The sequence below is a fragment of the Nicotiana tabacum genome, chromosome 3, assembly GCF_000715075.1.
Source record: "Nicotiana tabacum cultivar K326 chromosome 3, ASM71507v2, whole genome shotgun sequence".
Lineage (NCBI taxonomy): Eukaryota > Viridiplantae > Streptophyta > Magnoliopsida > Solanales > Solanaceae > Nicotiana > Nicotiana tabacum.
Window position 1 is genome coordinate 114965170 of NC_134082.1, and position 20994 is coordinate 114986163.

A 20994-nucleotide genomic window follows, 5' to 3' on the forward strand; every position below is an offset into this window, starting at 1 on the left:
TAGAAAGGCTCCCCAATCATTCTATCACAACATGGGATGAATTGGCGGACAAATTTATTGCCAAGTTCTTCTCTCCAAGTCATATGGCGGCTCTTCGGGATGAAATTGTAGCTTTCAAGCAGGAGCCAACAGAACCTTTGCATGAAATATGGGAAAGATATAGAACAATGGTGAAAGAGTGCCCTAATAACGACATGACCGAGGCTATGATTCAACAAACTTTTTATCCGGGCATCAACACCACAAATCAATGCATTGTGAACCAATTGGCCGGAGGGAATTTTATGAAACTTTCTGACCAAGAGGCATGTGATGTACTTGATGAAATGGCCGACACCTCTTCGGCATGGCAAAGCCGAGCAAACGTGCCACAAGGTGACCCCACGGTCATCCATTTGCACAAGGAATTGCACGATCATGGCAAAGCAATAGCCGAACTTACAACAACTATGAATCAATTAGCAAAGGCGCAATTGCAACAAGTCCAAAACCCGCGCCAAGTCAATGCAATGGAAGGTGTTTCTATGTTGAAAAGGAGACAAAGAGGATAACAACCTCAAGGTAATTGTGAACAATATGACAACAACAATGATGGTGGTGGATATTCGAATGAAGGTTTTGATGACCAAAGTGAGGAAGTCCAATATGTCAACAACTACCAAGGGAATAGAGGCAACCAAGGGAATCAGCAATGGAGACCCCAAGGTAATTGGGGCAATCAACAAGGCGACAATTGGAATTACAACAACTATCAAGGAGGCAATTGGGGGAACAATAATTCTGGGAATCAAGGAAATTGGAGGGGGAACAACAATTGGAACAACAACAATGGTGGTCAAGGCTATCAAAGGCCCCCAATGTATCAACAGCCCAATAACCCGCCTCCGTTCCAATCTCAAGGGTCGAGTTCGTCGGGCAATGACATGAGTCGAATAGAGAGCATGTTCAAACAAATGATGAAAAAAAGTCAAGATTCCGAGGCCCAATTAGCTTCATATAACACATCTATCAGGAACTTGGAAGTGCGATTAGGCCAAATCTCTCAATCTTTAAATACACGCCTAAAGGGTGCTCTACCAAGTGACATGGTAGTAAACCCCAAGGGAGGGCACAACAATCATGTGATGGCAGTGACAACACGAAGTGGAAGAGGCGGTGATGTGCATGCCTCAAGAGATAACCGAGTTCCGGTAGATGAAGATGAGTTGCAAAATGATGAGATCCCGTTGGTAGTTGAGGATGTTGTCGAACCAAGTGCAAATAATGATGGGAGAATTGCAATTGATGAGGGTAAGGAGGAGACTCAAGAGACCGTGAACCCGTCTAGGGAACACGTCATTGATATGCCCGAACCGGAGGTGCCAAAAGCCAAAGCACCCTTGCCTAGACCTCCTCCGCCCTACCCTCAACGGTTGGCCAAACAAAAGGGTGACAACCAATTTAAGAAATTTATTGAAATGATGAAGAGTTTGACTATCAATGTGCCTTTGGTGGAGGCACTCGAGCAAATGCCGGGATACGCAAAGTTCATGAAAGATTTGGTTACAAAAAAGAGATCAATGGAGTGTGAGACAATCAAGATGACCCATCAAGTGAGCGCAGTTGTGCATTCTATGGCTCCAAAACTTGAGGATCCCGGCGCATTCACTATCCCATGTACCATTGGAAGTGCCGACTTTGCAAAAGCCCTTTGCGACTTGGGGGCAAGTATCAATTTAATGCCATATTCGGTCTTCAAGACCTTGGGAATCGGACAACCTCGTCCAACCTCTATGAGGCTTCAAATGGCGGACCAATAAATGAAGCGGCCTTTGGGAATTATTGATGATGTCCTTGTTCGTGTTGATAAGTTCATATTGCCAGCCGATTTCGTGATCTTGGATTGTGAAGTGGATTTTGAGGTGCTTATCATTCTTGAGAGGCCCTTCCTAGCTACGGGAAAGGCCTTGGTTGATGTGGAAGCGGGAGAATTGACCTTCCGTGTTGGTGAAGAAAAGGTGGTGTTCCACGTATGCAAATCAATAAGGCAACCAAATAGCAACGAGGTGTGCTCGTTTGTTGACATTGTCACGGCAATGATAGTGGATGACATAAGCGCTATGGTTAATGTTGAGGACCCACTTGAGGCCGTACTATTGAACATGAATGTTGATGATGATGCTAGAAGGGTGGAGTGTGTGAATGCATTACATGGCATGGGCTCATATTCTTATGAACCGAGGAAGTTATCTCTTGATCTTGAAAATCGCAAAACTCCTCCCACCAAGCCATCTATTGAGGAGCCACCGGTGTTGGAGTTGAAACCACTTCCTCCTCACCTCAGGTATGAATTTCTTGGTCCTAATTTTACTTTGCCGGTTATACTTTCTTCTTGCTTGACTAACGTGCAGGTTGAAGCCACTTTGGCAGTTCTTCAAAAGCGCAAGCGGGCAATTGGATGGACCTTGGCGGATATTCGGGGAGGATGATGCTAGGCCGTCTCTTGAACATCAAAGGAGACTCAATGAAGCCATGCAAGAGGTGGTTAAAAAGGAAGTCATCAAGTGGCTTGACGCCGGTGTGGTGTATCCAATTTCTGATAGTTCGTGGACTTCTCCAGTACAATGTGTGCCAAAGAAGGGAGGAATGACTGTGGTGACTAATGACAATAATGAACTTATTCCGACTCGCACTGTGACGGGTTGGAGGGTATGCATGGACTACCAGAAGTTGAACAAGATGACTAGAAAGTATCATTTCCCATTTCCGTTCTTGGACCAAATGCTTGATCGTCTTGTAGGCCGGGCTTTCTATTGTTTTCTGGATGGGTATTCAGGCTATAACCAAATTCTCATTGCCCCGGAAGACCAAGAAAAGACAACTTTCACATGTCCTTATGGCACATTCGCCTTCTCTCGAATGCCATTTGGGTTATGTAATGCACCGACGACTTTCCAACGATGTATGATGGCAATCTTCACCGATATGGTGGAAGACATTTTGGAGGTCTTCATGGATGATTTTAGTGTGGTCGGGGACTCTTTCAGTGATTGCTTGCAAAATTGGATCGTGTATTTGCCCGATGCGAAGACACAAACTTGGTTCCCAAATGGGAGAAATGCCATTTCATGGTAGAAGAAGGCATTGTGTTGGGTCACAAAATTTCAAAAAGAGGGATTGAGGTTGATAAAGCAAAAATTGAGGTTATCTCGAAGCTCCCTCCCCCTACTTCTGTCAAAGGGGTGAGGAGTTTTCTTGGACACGCGGGTTTCTACCGAAGATTCATCAAAGACTTCTCTAAGGTAGTTAACCTGTTGTGTAAATTGCTTGAGAAAGATGCCAAATATGTGTTTGATGAGAAATGTATGGAGACTTTCAAGCTTCTAAAGCAAAAGTTAACGCCTACCCCCATTATTACCGCACCAAATTGGAGCTTGCCCTTTGAGCTCATGTGCAACGCTAGTGATGTTGCGGTGGGGGCGGTCTTGGGCCAAAGAATCAACAAGATGTTCCATTCGGTGTACTACGCAAGTAAGACAATGAATGAAGCTCAAAGGAACTATACGGTCACCGAAAAGGAATTGCTTGCCATTGTTTTTGCCATAGAGAAGTTTCGCCCATACCTTATGGGGGCCAAAGTGATTATTCATACCGATCACGCCGCCCTTAGGTATTTGATGACGAAGAAAGATTCTAAAGCGAGGTTAATGAGATGGGTGCTTCTTCTTTAAGAATTTGATTTGGAGATCATTGATAGAAAAGGTAGTGAAAACCAAGTGGCGGACCACTTGTCTCGATTGGAGGAGGAAGGGAGGCCTTTGGACGGCCTTGAGATAAATGATGCTTTTCCAGATGAACAACTCCTCTCGGTTTCAATGCTATACATGCCATGGTTTGCCGACATTGCCAATTACCTTGTTACTGGTGTGGTTCCGTATGAGCTCTCTTCTAACCAAAGGAAGAAGCTCAAGCGGGATTGCTTGGATTACTATTGGGATGAGCCGTATCTTTTTAAAATCTGCACCGATGGTGTAATTCGCCGGTGTGTTCCTGAAGAAGAGCAACTGAGTATTGTGGAAGCTTGTCACTCTTCGCCCTATGGTGGCCATCATGGCGGGGCAAAGACGGCGTCTAAAGTGTTGAGCTGTGGTTTCTATTGGCCTTCGTTGTTCAAGGATGCCGGTGACTTTGTGAAAAGATGTGATGAATGCCAACGTGCCGGAGGGATTTCGAAGAAAGATGAGATGCCCCTTAACACAATTCTAGAGGTTGACATCTTTGATGTTTGGGGGATAGACTTTATGGGACCATTTGTAAGTTCCTGTGGCAACACTTACATCTTGGTAGCGGTTGACTATGTGTTGAAATGGGTTGAGGCCATAGCTTTGCCAAATAATGAAGCTCGAAGTGTGGTGGCATTTTTGAAAAAGAGTATCTTCACGAGGTTTGGCACTCCACGTGCCATAATTAGTGACGGGGGTTCTCATTTTTGCAACCGGGCTTTTGACTCTCTGCTAGCCAAGTATGGGGTAAATCACAAGGTAACCACTCCTTATCATCCTCAAGCGAGTGGCCAAATTGAGGTGTCAAACCGTGAGATTAAGAGTATTTTATCCAAAACTGTCAATGCAAATAAGACTGACTGGTCGAAGAAATTGGATGATGCTCTTTGGGCTTATCGTACAGCTTTCAAGACGCCGATTGGTATGTCACCGTATCGGTTGGTGTTTGAGAAGGCTTGTCATCTTCCGGTAGAATTGGAACATAAAGCTATGTGGGCGCTGAAAAAGTTGAACTTAGAATGGGATGTAGCTGCAAATCTTCGGGTGGAGCAATTGAATGAACTTGATGAATTTAGGTTTCATGCTTACTCCAGCTCGTCTTTGTATAAGGACAAGATGAAGTACCTTCATGACAAGTATGCCAGAGGAAGGAATTCAAAGTGGGTGATATGGTTCTTCTTTTCAATTCCCGGTTGAGGTTATTTCCGGGCAAGTTGAAGTCCAAGTGGAACGGCCCTTTTGAAGTGGTTGGGATAACTCCCTTTGGTGCCATTGATCTCAAAAATAAAAATGGTGAAGTCTTCCGAGTCAATGGGCATCGCGTCAAGCATTATTTGGGAAAGATTGATGACAGCCACGTAGTGGCGCACATTCATTTGAAATGACTGTGATGGTAACATGCATCGTGCCGCGACGTTAAATCAGCGCTTCGTGGGAGGCAACCCATGTCTTTTTCCTTTTCTTTGTTTTTCTGTTGTAGAGTAGGATTTTTGAGTTGATAATTTGTGAAGTGTTGCAGGGATTATGTTGAACCAGTGCAGGGAAGAAGTACAAAAAAATGATCAGTCCATGGAAATTGCCCCACGCGGCCGCGCATCAAAGCAGTGCGGTCCGCGTGGGCTTGAGCAACATTGAGTTCATCCTCAGAAAAAAATTCAACGCGGACCGCGTCCCTTTCTGTGCGGTCCGCGTGTGAGAAGCTGGAATTACCAAGTCTCTGATAAACTCCCACGCGGCCGCGCATCAAAGCAGTGCGGTCCGCGTGGGCTGAGTAGTCAAAATGTGACTAAAAGAAAACCAGCGCGGACCGCGGCCATTTTTGTGCGGCCGCGCTGGTAGGTAAGCTGAAAGCCCCAGGGTTTTTCTATAAATAGAAGCCTTGGGCCTCATTTGAACCTTTTCGCAAATTTTCATCTGGAGCTCTAAATTTTCACTATTCATCCGCACTCCCTGCTCATTTAGTCGATTTTTCACTAATCCCTGGTAACAAATCTTGTTCATTTCATGCATAGCCTAATCTTCTTAATGACTGTTAGTTTGGATTTCTATTGTTTAGTGAGACTTAGGGGCATAAATCCATGTAATTAATTGAGTTGGGACACTGAGGGGTCAAATTCCGATCAAAATGGGACTTAAAGAGAAATTTTTTTTCCGCCTAAGTTAAATCTGCCCTATGCGGCCGCACAACATTTTTGCGCAGTCCGCGTGGTTTTTTGTGTGCTATGATGAATCGCCTCCATGCGGTCCGCGTGACATTTCTATGGGGTCCGCATGAGTCCAGCGCGGCCGCGGTCCAAAACAGTGCGGACCGCGTGTGAAAAGTTCAGAGAAGTCACCATTTTGGCAGTTCACCTGTGCGGTCCGCGTCCATTTCTGTGCGGTCCGCGCTGAAGCTACGCGGCCGCAACACAAAACAGTGCGGACCGCGTCGGTTCATTCAGAGAAACCATTGTGTGAATCAGTAAACTGCGCGGACCGCGTGCCTTTTGGTGCGGTCCGCGTTCCTCTGTCTGTGAAACTGTGTCTGCAATTCTTTCATTCAATTGAACTGTCCATTTCATATCATGTGCTTTTACTAACAATGCTAGACATGTCTTCCTTGCAGACAATGGTTCAAAAACATGTGGCTAAGAAGCGAACGGGGAAACAAATACAATCTGGGAGAGGTGGTTCCTCCCGTGGGGGAAGGGGAAAAGGAATTGTAAAGCTAAATCCTAAGACCAGGGAAGCATATAAAGCTGCATCCCACTCCACGGGGAGTGAGTATGCTCCATCACGGAGCATTACCTCGGAGTCTTCTCCAACACATAGGGCCACTTCATTCCAACTCCGTGACCCTCCTTCCCCGGATTATGATGATATAGCCTCTTCCAAGGAGTCGGTCGATGTTATCTCGGACTCGTCTGATGAGTCCGGAGCAGAAAAAGACAAGGGGAGCACTTACTCCACGTCTCCCACAGCTTCAATATCAGGGGATAGTGGAGGATATGCCGAAGGGGGTGAACCATAGGTTGGAGGTATAGAGAGAACCAGGAAACCAGAAGCATGGGAGGATAGGTTTGTCAGCGAGGTCGCTTTCCACAAATTCAGGGAATGGTGGCCGAAGAGAAAGTGGATTCCGGAAAGGCGGTTCATAGACGTTGATCTTGTCCCACTCAACCCTCACGTGCAAGCACAATTCCGCACTAGAGAGGGTTGGGGATTCTTCAAAGAGAGAGTCGAATTTGCAAACGAGCATATGGTGAAGGAGTTTTATTGCAATGTTCACCACACAGTTCGGAACTCCAAAGCAACAAAAGTGAGGGACAAGATAGTAGTCTTTGATGGGAAGTCGCTGAATAACATTTTGGGGTTTGCAGATGAGGACGAGTCTCAATATCTTGAGAAGCTGGCATTGAAAGAGGAGGTTCATCCGTGGTTGGCCAAGCATTTAGCAGCTCCAGGGACAGTCCTTGTGTGGTTGAAGGCACAGGAAAAGATTTTGCAAAACACCCTCAACTTTGAAGCAAAAGGGTGGTTAACCTTCGTGTGTAGTCGACTTGACCCGTCTACACACGATCACTCCGCCCCATTCCTCGGGCTGTCTTGGTGGCAGCTATCATGGTGGGCTTCCCTCTGAATGTGGGAAACATAATGTCGAGGGTGATTTATCAAGTCGGGAACGAAACAAAAACAAACTTCCCCTTTCCGAACACACTCTCCCTTTACTTCAGAGAGTTGAAAGTGAAGAAGAAAAGATATGATGTTACGGTACCTCCAGTGGCCCCCTACTCATGGTATGATCAGTTGGGTCCGGACAACCCAAAGAAAGGAAAGAAAACTCCAGCTTCTACCTCCTCCGCACCTGGCCAGTCTGAAGAGCCAGTTGCGACAGAGCAGCCCTCTGACCCTACTCCTGATGAGACACTTCCCCCAGGTCCTTCCTCCACAGCTGGTCCATCAGTTGCATCTGATTCGGTGATTCATTCATCAAAGACTCACCGGTTCACTGCCAACCAGCTCGCACACTCCATTGCCAGTTTAAACAACCGGATGTCAGTTGCGACATCCAAGTTATCTTCTTTGACCACTGTTGTGCAGGCACAGGGAGCACCAGCTACTGTAGAGATTCCCTCCGCCATTGAGGATGTTTTGAAAAAGATCCTGGCCAACCAGGAAAAGATGATGGCAACACAGGATACCTTGACCAAGGCAGTTGGGGAACATGGAAAAGCTTTGGAAAAATTGGCTCGGGAGCACAAAAAGCTAAGGAAACAAAAAGCTTCCAAGGAGTTAGTTGCACAGTTGAGAGGGGATGTGGACAAGCTGCTAGCGGATCAGATGCCATTCGACTTATTATTTGGAGATCCAGCTGGAGAGCCAGCAGCAGAGCAGCCACAGGCAGAGGAGGATAGGCCAAGGAAGAAGAGGAAGCTCCCTAATACAGAGGGAATACTGATCGAGGTGGCTCCCCCGTCTAGTACAGCAGATGTTGAGCCCTCTTCAGTTCCACCGGTTGATAAGCAGGATCATGAGCAGACACCTGCCCCAGCAGCACAGCAGCAGCAGGCTGGGGACCAGTTTGATGAGGCTTGAGGGGCCGCTCTATATCCTTTGCTTATTTTTGATTTTTGATGTCTTATTTGGTAGTTAGCATTGGGGACAATGCTAGCTCTTATTCATGGGGGTGTGGCCCTACTATTTGGATTAACTGTCAGGATGACTGTATATATTATTTTACCTTCTTTTAATTTCTATACATTAGTAGTGGATAGATGGTTTGTGTATAACTGTTCATTCCAGATGATCTTCAGAGTTTATGTATATATTCATTTCCCCCTGGTTGTATATTCTACTCCTCGTTTGTACATATTCATTAGGTTTTCATCTTGATTTTCTATTTTTCGTTTTAGTTGCAAAGTTAGGCTCGTAGCCTTTGTGTTTTGTTTTGGCATTTGCAATAAGCCCTTGGTTTTCTTAATGCCACGGTTCTTTCCAAGGGTAGATATTGTGCGAACCGGGTGGCTCTTCCCAATGATAGATGGTGTGACAACCTTCTTAAGGGTTTGAGTCCGTTTTTGATTTTTCTTTTCTTTTTTGATTTTCAAGTTTTTGTAGTTAAGGATACCTCAGGCAAAGCCTCACTTGGGCCTAACACATTTGCCTTTGATCCTATGGTCGAAGACATTATGTTGTGTTTAGGATGGTGAAAGTTGTGGCCTTGAGACTCTTGTGTTGACCAAATAATCATCACGTGGTCATTTTGGGCCATGGGGCGCTTGAATCATATCTAAGGTTGTTGTGGGCCCTCGACTCCGTCTTAGGCAACCCTTGAGTGTGTGTGGTGAGAATTCGAATCGCGAGCCCAAGTACCGAGCCGATGGTCTAGAACTTGCCCTGAATGTTTGTTGAGGCGAAATCATAGGTAGAACTTGACTTGAGACGTGAGTATAGGCTCTCCTTGATCCAAAATGCAAAATTTGAAAACTTTTCATGACCTACCAATGAAATAATCCCTAGTTCAACCCTTTTGAGCTTTAAATCTTTTTCGTTCATGAACCAAGCTAAAAACCTATACCCGTTCCTAACGAAACCACCTCTTGGCACCCAAATCTTCCCTTGATTAAATGGCAAATGTCTAAGTTTGGGGGGGAAAGACAGGAAGGGCATCAATGTGCTAAAAAGATGCAAAAGCAAAAGAAAAGGAAGGCAATGAAAAACAGAAAAAGACAAAAAGAAAGACAAAAATGAATAAAAACCAAAAAGGGAATCCAAGGACGACAAAAAGAAGTGAAAAAAGTGTAGAAAAGTGATAAAAAGGAGAAAGAATTTGAATTGCAAAAGAAAGAGTGACACTGTGTCCCTCTAACCCCTTGAAAGAAGTGAACTACTCAATTGAGTCAAGAAAGTGTGCCAAAATAAATCAAAAGAAGGGCTTAAGGGAAGATTAAACCCATTTGAACAAAAACACGTCCTACCTTTACCAAAAGCCTTCACAATGACTCCTCAAAAGCCCTATATGATCTTGAGTTGAGGGAAGCCTACATTAGTGGATACTTACATAAGGGGCAAGCATATGGTACTTAGAGCCGGACTCAGGGCCTCTCCTTTGTGAGAGACGAGAGAGAAATCCATTCATTTTGATTTGTGTGCAAATACCCTAATAGGTGAGATTCACTCAGGGAAAGTCAAGGATGTGTGAGTTTGGGTTCCATGATGACTAAAGAAATTGAGAAAGGTTCCGTGATGAAATGTGTCAACTCTTGATGCTCTTGTGTCGCACTTGATCCACAAGTTTGCAAGTTTAAATATGTTGAGGATGCATTTGCATTGAGGGCAATTGCTAGTCCCAATTGATGCCTGCTGAGGTTACTTTAGGATAAACATGAATTACTTGGTTGTTTTCCATTGAGGGGTAGGTCTCATTTTATTTGCTTGAGGACAAGCAAAGGTTTAAGTTTGGGAGAGTTGATAACTGCGATTTCTGCATGTTTTTTATACCCATTCTTACTTGAGCTTTGTGCATTTATTGCCATATAATAGTCCCAAAATGCTTACAAATGACACTTGATTGCAGGTTTGAGCGACAAGATGACAAATACTAAAGATCGGCCCAAAAAGGAGTGAAATTTGCCAAGTGTCAAGAGACAACTGAAAGGGGGGATCAAAAGGGCCTGCGCGGTCCGCACTGTTCTGTCACGCGGCCGCGCAGGAGAGTTCAGAAGCTGGGCATATCCAAGTTCAACCTACACGGACCGCACTGTTTTGCCACGCGGCCGCACAGGAAAGTTCAGAGGCCATGATATTTTTAAGATAAGATGCGCGGTCCGCGTCCCTTTTTGTGCGGTCCGCGCCTAAGAGAATCAGAGAAGCAATCACTCGAGACAAAAGCCCATGCGACCGCACACCTAATCAGTGCGGTCCGCGTGGATGAAGTTCATGCGGCCGCACGTCACTTTTGTGCTGTCCGCGCCCCCAGTACCAGATGCAAGTAATGAAGACCCAGAGCCCTACGCGGCCGCGCGTCATTTGTGCGCGGTCCGCGCCAGACCCTCAGGGGTATTTTTGTCCGATTTTTCCTGTGTAGTATAAATAGAACATTTTACTTTTTAGCAGGAGTTTTTGAAAGGCGGTTCGAAAGCAGAGAGCAGCTGAACTCGTGTTACCCTATTATCAGCCTATTTTGGGCCATTTCTTCTAGTTTTAAAGTGGAATCAGTAGATTAACATTGTAGTTAACTATTATGTCAATTTCATCTATTATTTCTTTGATTTTTGTTACTACTATGTCTAGCTAAACCCATTAGCTAGGGTTGTGGCTCAACCCTAGTGTGGGAAATTGATGGGTGGGATTGTTTAGTGCATGAATGATGTTGGGTGTTTGCTATTTGGATTAATCTTAAGTTTTCACTAAGATTTGGTGGTTGCAAACACTAAGTCTAGCTTAGTGGGTCTTGACTCTTCTTGAGAAAGAGAGTCTATGACCTCAAGATTAACTCCAACAAGGAATCAGGATGGACCCATGAGAATGGTAGTCCCAATTAACGGGTTAAACCTCGAGAGAGTAATTACCCAACTTGAACCATAAGTTGCTTGGGCAAATTAGCCTACCCAATTGGTCTCGAGAGAGGCAATTGGGCAAAATCACTCTCTCTACCGAGAGGTGTGAGAGTGGGTGTAAAAGGTGCAACGGTTATAGCATAATCCCCATATTCGTCATTCTTGCATTAGGAATTTCTACCCGTTAGTGGACCACCTAGGTAAATGCTGCATCCCTAGTGCTTTTATCTATCTTGCATACAATTTAGAATCATAATTTTAGCATAACCTAGTTTTACAACTGTAGTTGATAAATTGTATCTCTTAAACAAAAGAAAACCAAAAATGTTAGAAGATCAATTATGAGCTAAAACACTATCCTAGACCATACAAATACTCGACTCCAATTTGAAGTTCCCTGTGGAAAATCGACCCCGATATCGCTATTGGACATCTGTAGCGAAAGGTATGGCCAAAATACTAAAGCCTGTCACTGCAGATGAAAACCTGTGCGGCCGCAGTCGTTTTTGTGCGGACCGTGGTCGTTTTTTGTGCGGTCCGCAGAGGTGAAAATCTGTGGGGTACTCTATAAATACGAGGTTTTGGGTTTTATTTAATATTATGACCTAGAGAGCTCGAATCTTGGCCATTTTTTGAAGGGTTTTCAAGAAATTCATCGGGGTAAGTGATTCTAACTCAGATTTGGGTAAAATACATGAATCTATCATTGAATTCATCATTTAATTCGTGATTTGGGATGAAATTTGGGAAGAAAAGTTGTGGAATCTTCCAAAAATATAAAATGATGATTTGAAGGATCAAATGGTACTGGAATTGGATAATTTTGGTATGGTTAGACTCGTGAGGGTATGAGGATTCTGAAAATGTAAATTTTACCCAATTCCGAGACGTGGGCATGGGGCTCGGGTTTTGGTAATTTCGGGAATCATGCCCTTGGTTGATTGTTTTTGCTTGGGATTTGTTCCCTTAGCATATTATGATGTATTCGTTATGATTTTGGATAGATTCGACGCGCGCAGAGGCCGATTCTAGGGACAAAGGCGTCGCGAGTTAGAGATTTAGCCGGTTCGAGGTGAGTAATGATTGTAAATGATGCTCTGAGGGTTTGAAACTCCAGATTTGCACATCGTAGTGCTATATTAAGGTGAGACACACGCTTGATGAAGAGCGTGGGGTCGTGCACTATTAGAGATTGCTATATCGTAGTGCTATTTGCTATCATCATGATTTGGGTTGATTGCCATATTTGGGCTTTGTGCCAACTATTTGAACCCTTCGGGGATTTTTATTACTATTTCCTCATTGTTTTGACTTATTACTTTAACTCAGTCATATTATTTTCCACCGTTTTACTACTCAGCCATTTTTACTTAGTTTTGAGACTTAAATGATATTTTTAAATGATGTTTTGGGCTGAGAAATACTGTTTTACTATTGCCCGAGGAGCTTGTGATGATTTTTGGACTGAGTAAGGCCAAGGGCCTAGCTGTGAGGATACATTGATAGTGATATGAGGCCGAGGGCTTGAGATACATAAATATGCCACGAGGTGGCTTGATTGATATGAGGTCGAGGGCCTAGATTTGATGCCACAAGATTGCTTGATATTGCGCTGGGGCCAGGCCGTAAGGGGCCCCTCCCGGAGTCTATACACCCCAGTGAGAGCGAGTACCCATTGTGATGTGAGATTGATCCCGAGGGGCTGATATTGTTCTGAGATTGAGACCGAGGGGCTAATACAGTTCTGAGATGTTGCCTGAGGGGTGGATTCGTTGATACTGTGCCCGAGGGGCGAACTTCTATTTGTTTACTTACCTATCAATTACTTGTTTTACTTGTTGAAAAGGGATTTTACTTGACTCTTCACTGTTTTACTGTTTTAAGTAATTTTTTTACTGCTTCAATATAGAATGCCTTGTGTTTTATGTGTTTTCTTACTTTCAGTCGTTATTTACATTTTTTACTCACTGAGTTGGAGTACTCACTTTACTCCCTGTACCCTGTGTGCATTTGCGAAGGGTATTTCCCCCTCAGCCTCGCGTTCGCATCTCAATCTTTGCGTTCACGAAGAAGAAATATGGCACCTGGAAAATTTGCCTTATGCGTTCGCAAGAGAGACCACGCGAATGTGAAGAGTAAAATCCCTGGGCACTGAACAGCAGAAACCTGCAACTTTTTGAGTTCCAAAAACCTTCCGAAACACACCCGAACCCTCGGGGCTCAAAACCAAACATACGTACTAACTCAATAACATCATACGAACTTATCCATGCGATCAAATCACCAAATAACCTCAATAACAACGAATTAAACCTCAAAATCAATGAAATATTTCAAAACTTCTTAAAGCGTCAAATTTTGCATTTACGGTCCGAATCACGTCAAACGGATTCCGTTTCTTACCAAACTCCACAGAATCATCTTAAATCATATATAAGACATGTACCGGGTGCCAAAACCAAAATACGGGCCTGATACCAACATGCTCTAATCGAAATTAATTTTAAATTCCTTTAAACAATTTCAGAAAATAATTTTCTTTAAATATTCATTTCTCAGGCTTGGAACCTCGAAATTATATTCCGGGCATACGCCAAAGTCCCATATTTTCCTACGGACCTTCCGGGATCGTCAAATTACGGGTCCGGATCCGTTTACCCAAAACGTTGACCGAAGTCAAATTTATTCATTTTATAGTCAAAATTTATTATTTTTCACAGATTTTCACATATAAGCTTTCCGGCTACTCACCCGGACTGCACACGCAAATCGAGGTAATGCTAAATGAGGGTTTTAAGGCATCGGAAATACAAAATTCAATTTAAAAGCAAGTGACATCACAACTTGTTTCTACATGAAACCAAAAGAGAAAAGTTTATTTTGTACCGTCATAAAAAATGCCAAGTTGCCAAAAGGTTGTGCTTCAAATATTTCAGAACGCGTACAAGTGAAGCAGATGAAAATATCCCGGTACAAGAGTCATGATGCTCATTTTTAATGCATTACTTGCTCCAGGTTGCTGTTAGAAAGACGTTGCCCAAGAGTGTTTCATTGGCCTTGATTAGATTGGGTAATTTTTTTAGAGCCATATGTATTAAGGTCATAAGGTAAAGTGATCTTGAAAAAATGAACTCTGAAATTGTTGAAATAAATTGTGAGTTTGAAAAAAATTTTCATCCAACATTTTTCGATATAATGCCACATTTGCCTATTCATTTGGTGAATGAAATTAAGCTTGGGGTCAAGCTCATCTTCGTTTGATGTATCCCATTGAGAGGAATCTATGTAAATACAAGACATTTGTTCGTAATCGATCTTGTCCAGAAGCATCGATAGTAGAGGGATTTTTGGCAGAAGAGTGTTTGATTTTTTGTTCAAGATACCTACATGACAGTGTGAAGACAAGATTCAGTAGATACTCAATTGTAGATGATGAGTGCCCTCAAAATTTGTCATCCATATTCCCTGTTATAGGCCATCCAATTGGAAGTAAGAAAAAAATACTTTTCACATGGATCCACAGTTATGTTATGAAGCACATTGATATGCTCTGTTCAATACTGGAGATGAACAAGTGGAAAGTTTATCGAGTAAGATAATTATATAACACTTATTCTATACTTCATTTTTAATGATATGATTGATCTTGAAATATTCATGATTGCAAGGAACATAAGAATTTAATTGGTAATCGCAGTAGATCAAATGCATAGGAAAGGACAAGAAATCATAGTCGGGAATTCAACAATTGGTTTGCTAAGAACGTTAAAAATATTGAAGTGCCCGATTATGTAAGATGGCTAGCTAAAGGGCCTAATACAATTGCCAAAAGATATACTGCATATGTCATTAACGGATACTTATAGTCAGATTACAAATATAATGCTTCATTGATATGATATGTGCCTTAACTTTTCTATTCTTTCAACAAGTAATGACAGTCTAACTAATTGATTGATTCTATCAGGTTTGCATATGAAGCTGTAATGTCTAACTAATTGATTCTATTCTTTTACAAAGTAATGATAGTCTCTCTAACTTTGTTCAGAGAAAACATTTGATTCTATTCTTCCTTTAGTAAATTGAAACTATTTTTTTAATGTGAAAGGCTGACTGATTACAGAAAAGATCAAGGTAACGTAGACTTGTGAGGTGTATACAATGCATTATTGTTAATGTTTTGATAACTTATTTCTTATTTAATTTTTTGATTTTGACAGGAATTTGAATATTCATGAGTCAGGAAGGACACTCAAGTAATAACAAAAAGGCTAAAAATTACATTGCAGTCGGATCACTTGCATCTTTGCTGAACCAAAAAGTTTCATAATTAAAAACAAAAAGAATTGTTCAATCTACAAGGACAAATGACAAGCATCACCTGAATTTAATTGAAAAACAACTTCCGCAATTAGGAGCTCATGTGCAAGACCTCAGCCTTCTGCTTCTCCTCCAATACAAAATGTACATGAACATGTGCAACAAAAATCACTGAACTTTACCTCTCTTGCATCACCAGCAGTACGTTAACAATTGCAGCAACTGCCACTGAATTCCACCCCTCGTACTTCACAAACGGTACATGAACAATTTGAGGATTCTTCCAATCATGAAACAAATAAACAATCCGAGGAACAAGGCAAGAACATATAAATTTTATTTCGTTAACTTAGCAAATAATATGGACGTGATATATGGTGATTATTCTTACTTAATATTAATGCAGGTCCTTCTGCCGAAAAAAAGAGAGGAAAAACTCTGATTCCAAGTATTCATGATAGGAAAGAGCGCAAGCTAATTGTGCTAAACGAGAACAATCAACCCATAGGTCCTACTGATGATGTTGTAGCAGAGTTGGGTAGCTTCCTCGGTACATTGGCAAGGAATGCAACCTTTTGTTCTCTTAATGTGTTTAATTGGAGAAAACTTCAAACAAAAGAAGATATGTGGATATATATCAAGGTTTGAAGTTCGCAATATTCTATATAGATGTTTCATATTTTTACACTAACCTAACTGTACCAAATTAAATTTGTAGGGAAAATATGATATTCATGATGCTGCGAAAAGGTGGGTTTTTGTTTCAATTCAGAATGCTTGGAGAAAGTATAAGAATCAACTATTTAACGACCATTATAAAGCGTATGAGAATGACGAGCTTCAAATGGAGAAAAGGCTGGTTGATGTTCCTAAATCTCAATTTAGGGATCTTCTTAATTATTGGAACTCTGATGCCTACAAGGTAAAACTAAGTACTGTCCCATGATTTGCTGAGAATGTCTGGTTTATGTTTAATTAGAAATCACTTAACTATTTTTATACATCAAATGCACTTAAGTTACATAACCTAGTACAAAATTTAAGCTTGATTTGAATCTATTAGGACAACTGAACTTGACAAATTTGTATTTATTGGCTGATTTACAGAAAATGTCCCAAACCAATATCGAGAATTGCAAAAAGTTAAAATATCCACACACTGCTGGTAAAAGAAGTTTTGCTCGAATATGCGAGGTTTGATATTATTTTTTCTTCTTATTATTCTTTTAAATATGAACTTATTAACTTTAGTCCAAAATATTTTATACCACTTTTTATATAATCAGGAAAAAAAGAAAGAAACTTCTGAGCCTCTATTAAGCAAGGACATCTTTGTGGTTACGAGAAAAAGAAAAGTTGATCGAGTATACAAGGCCTCGTATGCGGATACTCTTAATAAAATTGTACGAGTTATTAATTTAAAGTATGTTGTTATCATTTGTCTATTCTTAGTTATTGACTCAGTGTCATATACTTTCTGATTTAATAATGACTCAATTTGGTCTTGTAGGATGAAATGGAAAGAATACAATCAACACAAGAAAGTGAAAATGGCAGTCAATCAGTTAATGCATTTGCATCAGTCATAGGACCTGAGCATCCAGGTTGCCTAAGGTTGTATGGACGTGGGGTTACCAAGACTTCCTTAAAAAGAAAAGTGGGAGATTTTGGACCCTCTTTAAGTTCTACTGATGAGGTGATGCAGCAAAAATTGGAGGAAATGGAAGAAAGGATGCAACAAAGATTGCAGGAAAAGTTCAATTCACAAAAAGATACCATGAAACTACAAGTTGCAGTTAACATCATTTCACAACTTAAGCATCCGAATCCAGATTTACGAGTTAATCCCAGCATGCTAGGTTTCAATACTCGTTCACCTGGAGAAGCTTCCTCTGCACAACAAGCTGCTGTACAACTAATCAATCGCCTATCTACTAGGAGTAATAATCAAGGTCAGTACGTCTATCTTTGTTTGTTTCTTGCTTTCTTCTTCTCCTCCTTCTGCTTCTTTTTTAAAGTTTCACTTAAACTTATTCGGAGTTGACTGTTTTATCTCAAATTAGCTATAACCTTTTATAAAGAGAATAATTGGCTTATAATATCAACACATGTTGCTTCCTCTTTATCTTGGTTTTCTATACAAAGCCATCTATCGATTGGCAAAAGCAAATGTTAAAACTCGTGCTTTTGTTGGTCTTTTGGAGTACACAAGATTCATTCATATCAAATCTCGGTTGTCTAGGTGTGGCTAGCTGATTTTTGTATCTTTGGAACCTAAATCAATTAATCAGTCAACAACGTTTCAATTACAAACTAGTTGGGCTCAACTCCATGATTTACTGGTGAGCATTTGTTTCAATTGCTTACCATTTGTTTTTTTTCTTTTCTTTCTAAATCCTCATAGTAGACTCTCTACATTGAAGGCTTCTGTCAACTAGCTATATTGAGCGTCAAAGGACATATAAGAGTAAGGGTGGTGGTTTATTACAAATATCATTAGCTATGTCTTGTGGTCGTGACTAGTGAATTGTTCTTAATTATTTTCATTGCTTATGCATTTCGACTGCATGTTTAATCAGCAGGTCAAAACTGGAAAAGTTTTCTCGGCTAGATCAGTTTAACACATTAATATTAGCTAAAAATAGATCTTGGTTATTTTTAAAATTATTATAGGCCTGCACTCTTTTAAGAAATGATTATAGAGTGGATCTAAGAAAAGCTTCTTTTCTCTTATTCAGAAAAAAAATCTGGACCATAAAAAAAGAAGTTGGTTGGGCTTTCTTGGACAACCCTGTCTATTCAAGTTTCTTGGATATATTCGTTGTTTTTTTGGTTAAGAGATCATGAGCGTATATTTACAGATGTCTAGCATGTTAAACTTGCTATTTTTGTGGGGGATGTGGATTTGACTTGGAACCTAGTAACATAAGGTGGGCACATTTTGACATGCATATGGTTTGAGCACTTCATTTGAAAGCCTTGTTGCAGCTGCTGTAGTAGCAGGCTGCTATTCCAAGAGTGTTTTTAGTGCTTCATTCTTATTCCCTCAATCTTTTGAAACTCTCTTTATCTCATTCCTGATGTACATTTTTTGGTTACCTGCTTAATTTACATCCATGTTAACAAAATGCATTGCTTGCCTTCCTGAGTACTACTCTTTTCACTTTTTAACTTGGTTCCGTTTGTAAGTCCTTATTCATTCTGTTGTAATATACCCTTTTGACTGGCATCTAATTGTTGTAGTTTTGGACTTCCTGTAATTCAAACATTTAAAAAAAGGTCATACTGACTTGTAGCAATTGTATAGGCTTTGCATATGTTCCACATGACACATGAGAGAGGGAAGGAGGGACTCTATTGGAAAGATATGTTTCATGTAAGTGTGTTACAAGTTATGTCTGTCCATCAGTCTAAGATGGCATGTAGTAGATGTCAGGAAGATAGGCATACATGCATCTTTTGCTTGTAATATGTAATGTAACTTTCATCATTCCAACTGAAAGGAGACACACTTAAATGACTTTGCTATTCAGAAACTGTAACAATTAAGTTTAACCAAGCTGAAATAACATTGGTTGAAATCCTTATGCTTGTCTATGTCATACTTGTCTATGTTGATATTTAAAAAAAATATCAACTGACTATTACACTTCTGGTACCTCTCTAATGTCTTGAGCATGTTGTTTCATTGTCACAAGCTTATGATGCTTCAGTTTAGAACACAATTAGATAATCCCAAAGCAAATATGTTTTCATTATGAAGTTAATAATAGATCTATATTTTTTCATCTCGTTGGTACCTGATTTTAACCCTCAGAAAATCTGAAAAGTTTCTTTTGCATTCTTACACAGATTTAAAGACAACCAATTACTTGTTGTCATCTCTGACTTGTTTTTGAAAACTTTGTGCTTTAAGATTTTTGCTGGATATAAGATTGTTTCATCCTAGCAAAAAGAACTGAAGACTTAGAGATCGACATTCTAGTACATTTGAAAACTTTGTGCTTTATGGATCGTTTATGGACCATACCCATTCTTATAATGATAAATCAACTCTTGAAGGATAATGACTTTATTTATCCTCTTTTGTAGGTGGAGCAATTGAAGAAAGGGAAGATGGAGATTGTGAAGATCTAGGCTTTACTTAAGAACTTTGAATTGTTGTCCATGTTCTAGGAATCTTTTGTTATCAACATTTGAAACTTATAACTCTAACTCTTGAAGTGTTGAAATATAAAACTTATGTGATATTGGGTTAAAATATTTTGGTTTTATGGAGACAATATAAATTATGAAGTGTTTTATCTTTTTATTTATATAAATTTCAGGTTATTACAATTTTTATATATCTAAATATTCATTTACAGCCAGGGCGTAATAGTCTAATAAAACCGTTCCAATAGGTCTTGCAAACCATTCCAATAGGTCTGACAAATTGCTCCAAAATAGTTTAAAAGAACCGTTCCAATAGGTCTTCCAAACCGTTCCATTAGGTCTTACAAATCGTTCCAAAATGTGCAACAAACTGATATAATAGGTAGTTAAAACAGTTGAAAAAGGAAAAAACCGTTACAGTAGCATAATGAAACCGTTAGAATATCTGTAAATAAACGTTGCAATAGCTTACATAACCGTTGCAACAAATTATATGGTAACGACTGCCAACCGTTGTTGTAAACTCTATGGCAATGGTTTTTAACCGTTACAACTGGAAAGAAATACTTGTTGCTTCAGACAGAGGAACAACCGTTGCGATAGATAGCCCTTAAGCACCGGTTTGGATAACCGTTGCAAGAACCGTTACTCTAGATCTACTGGCACGACAGCGTATATAACGGTTTACGTGTCAATTGCAACGGTTTTCTGGCTGTTGCAATAGGCTCATTTTCCAGTAGCGTACTACTATTCAAAGGGCCACCTGTAGCCATCTTCTTAGTTAACTATTCTTATTTTCCAACTTAGTTGGCATAATCCATCTAACCTGTAACGTTATCAAATTATTTTTTGACCATTTTTCAGTGTCAGTAGATATAATATAGTAGGTGATATATAGTAATTGTAAAAGGTATAACATATTGTATGATTGGTGATGTTTAACTGTTGATTGAAACAAACAAAATTGAAAAAAAGTTGTTACTCAAAGTAAAAACAATTGACTCTTCAAATAGTGATACTATATACCATGCACCCAAAAGATAGAACAAGCAAAGAACATTGCCACGTTGCTCTTCAAGTTCACTCCTTCCTGGTTTGCTAATAAAAAGAAAAACCTAAACAAATAGATTGGAGGAGTTTTTGATATATTTCTTGGGATATGGCAGAGACTTCTCTCTCTTTTTGTTTGTAGACCCTCAACCAACTCATTAGTGTATATA

At 40.6% G+C, this 20994-nt stretch overlaps 1 protein-coding gene across 8 annotated transcripts in view; it reads left to right on the forward strand.

Moving 5' to 3' along the window:
* The window catches only part of LOC107785794 (uncharacterized), a 34510-nt gene extending 14608 nt beyond the window's left edge, over positions 1-19902 (forward strand). For 2 of the 8 annotated variants that reach the window (XM_075249803.1, XM_075249801.1), the window contains 7 exons: positions 15520-15938; positions 16026-16261; positions 16338-16541; positions 16727-16813; positions 16906-17022; positions 17130-17571; positions 19712-19902. In XM_075249803.1, the coding sequence (XP_075105904.1) occupies positions 16244-16261; positions 16338-16541; positions 16727-16813; positions 16906-17022; positions 17130-17571; positions 19712-19767 (924 nt within the window). In that variant the 5' untranslated portion in view covers positions 15520-15938; positions 16026-16243 and the 3' untranslated portion in view covers positions 19768-19902. Of the gene's footprint in view, positions 1-10317; positions 14890-15519; positions 15939-16025; positions 16262-16337; positions 16542-16726; positions 16814-16905; positions 17023-17129; positions 17572-17861; positions 17962-18926; positions 18996-19711 lie in introns of all 8 variants that reach the window. The other 6 variants (XR_012707735.1, XR_012707734.1, XM_075249802.1 and 3 more) reach the window with 6 other exon arrangements.
* The last annotated feature ends 1092 nt before the right edge of the window (positions 19903-20994 follow it).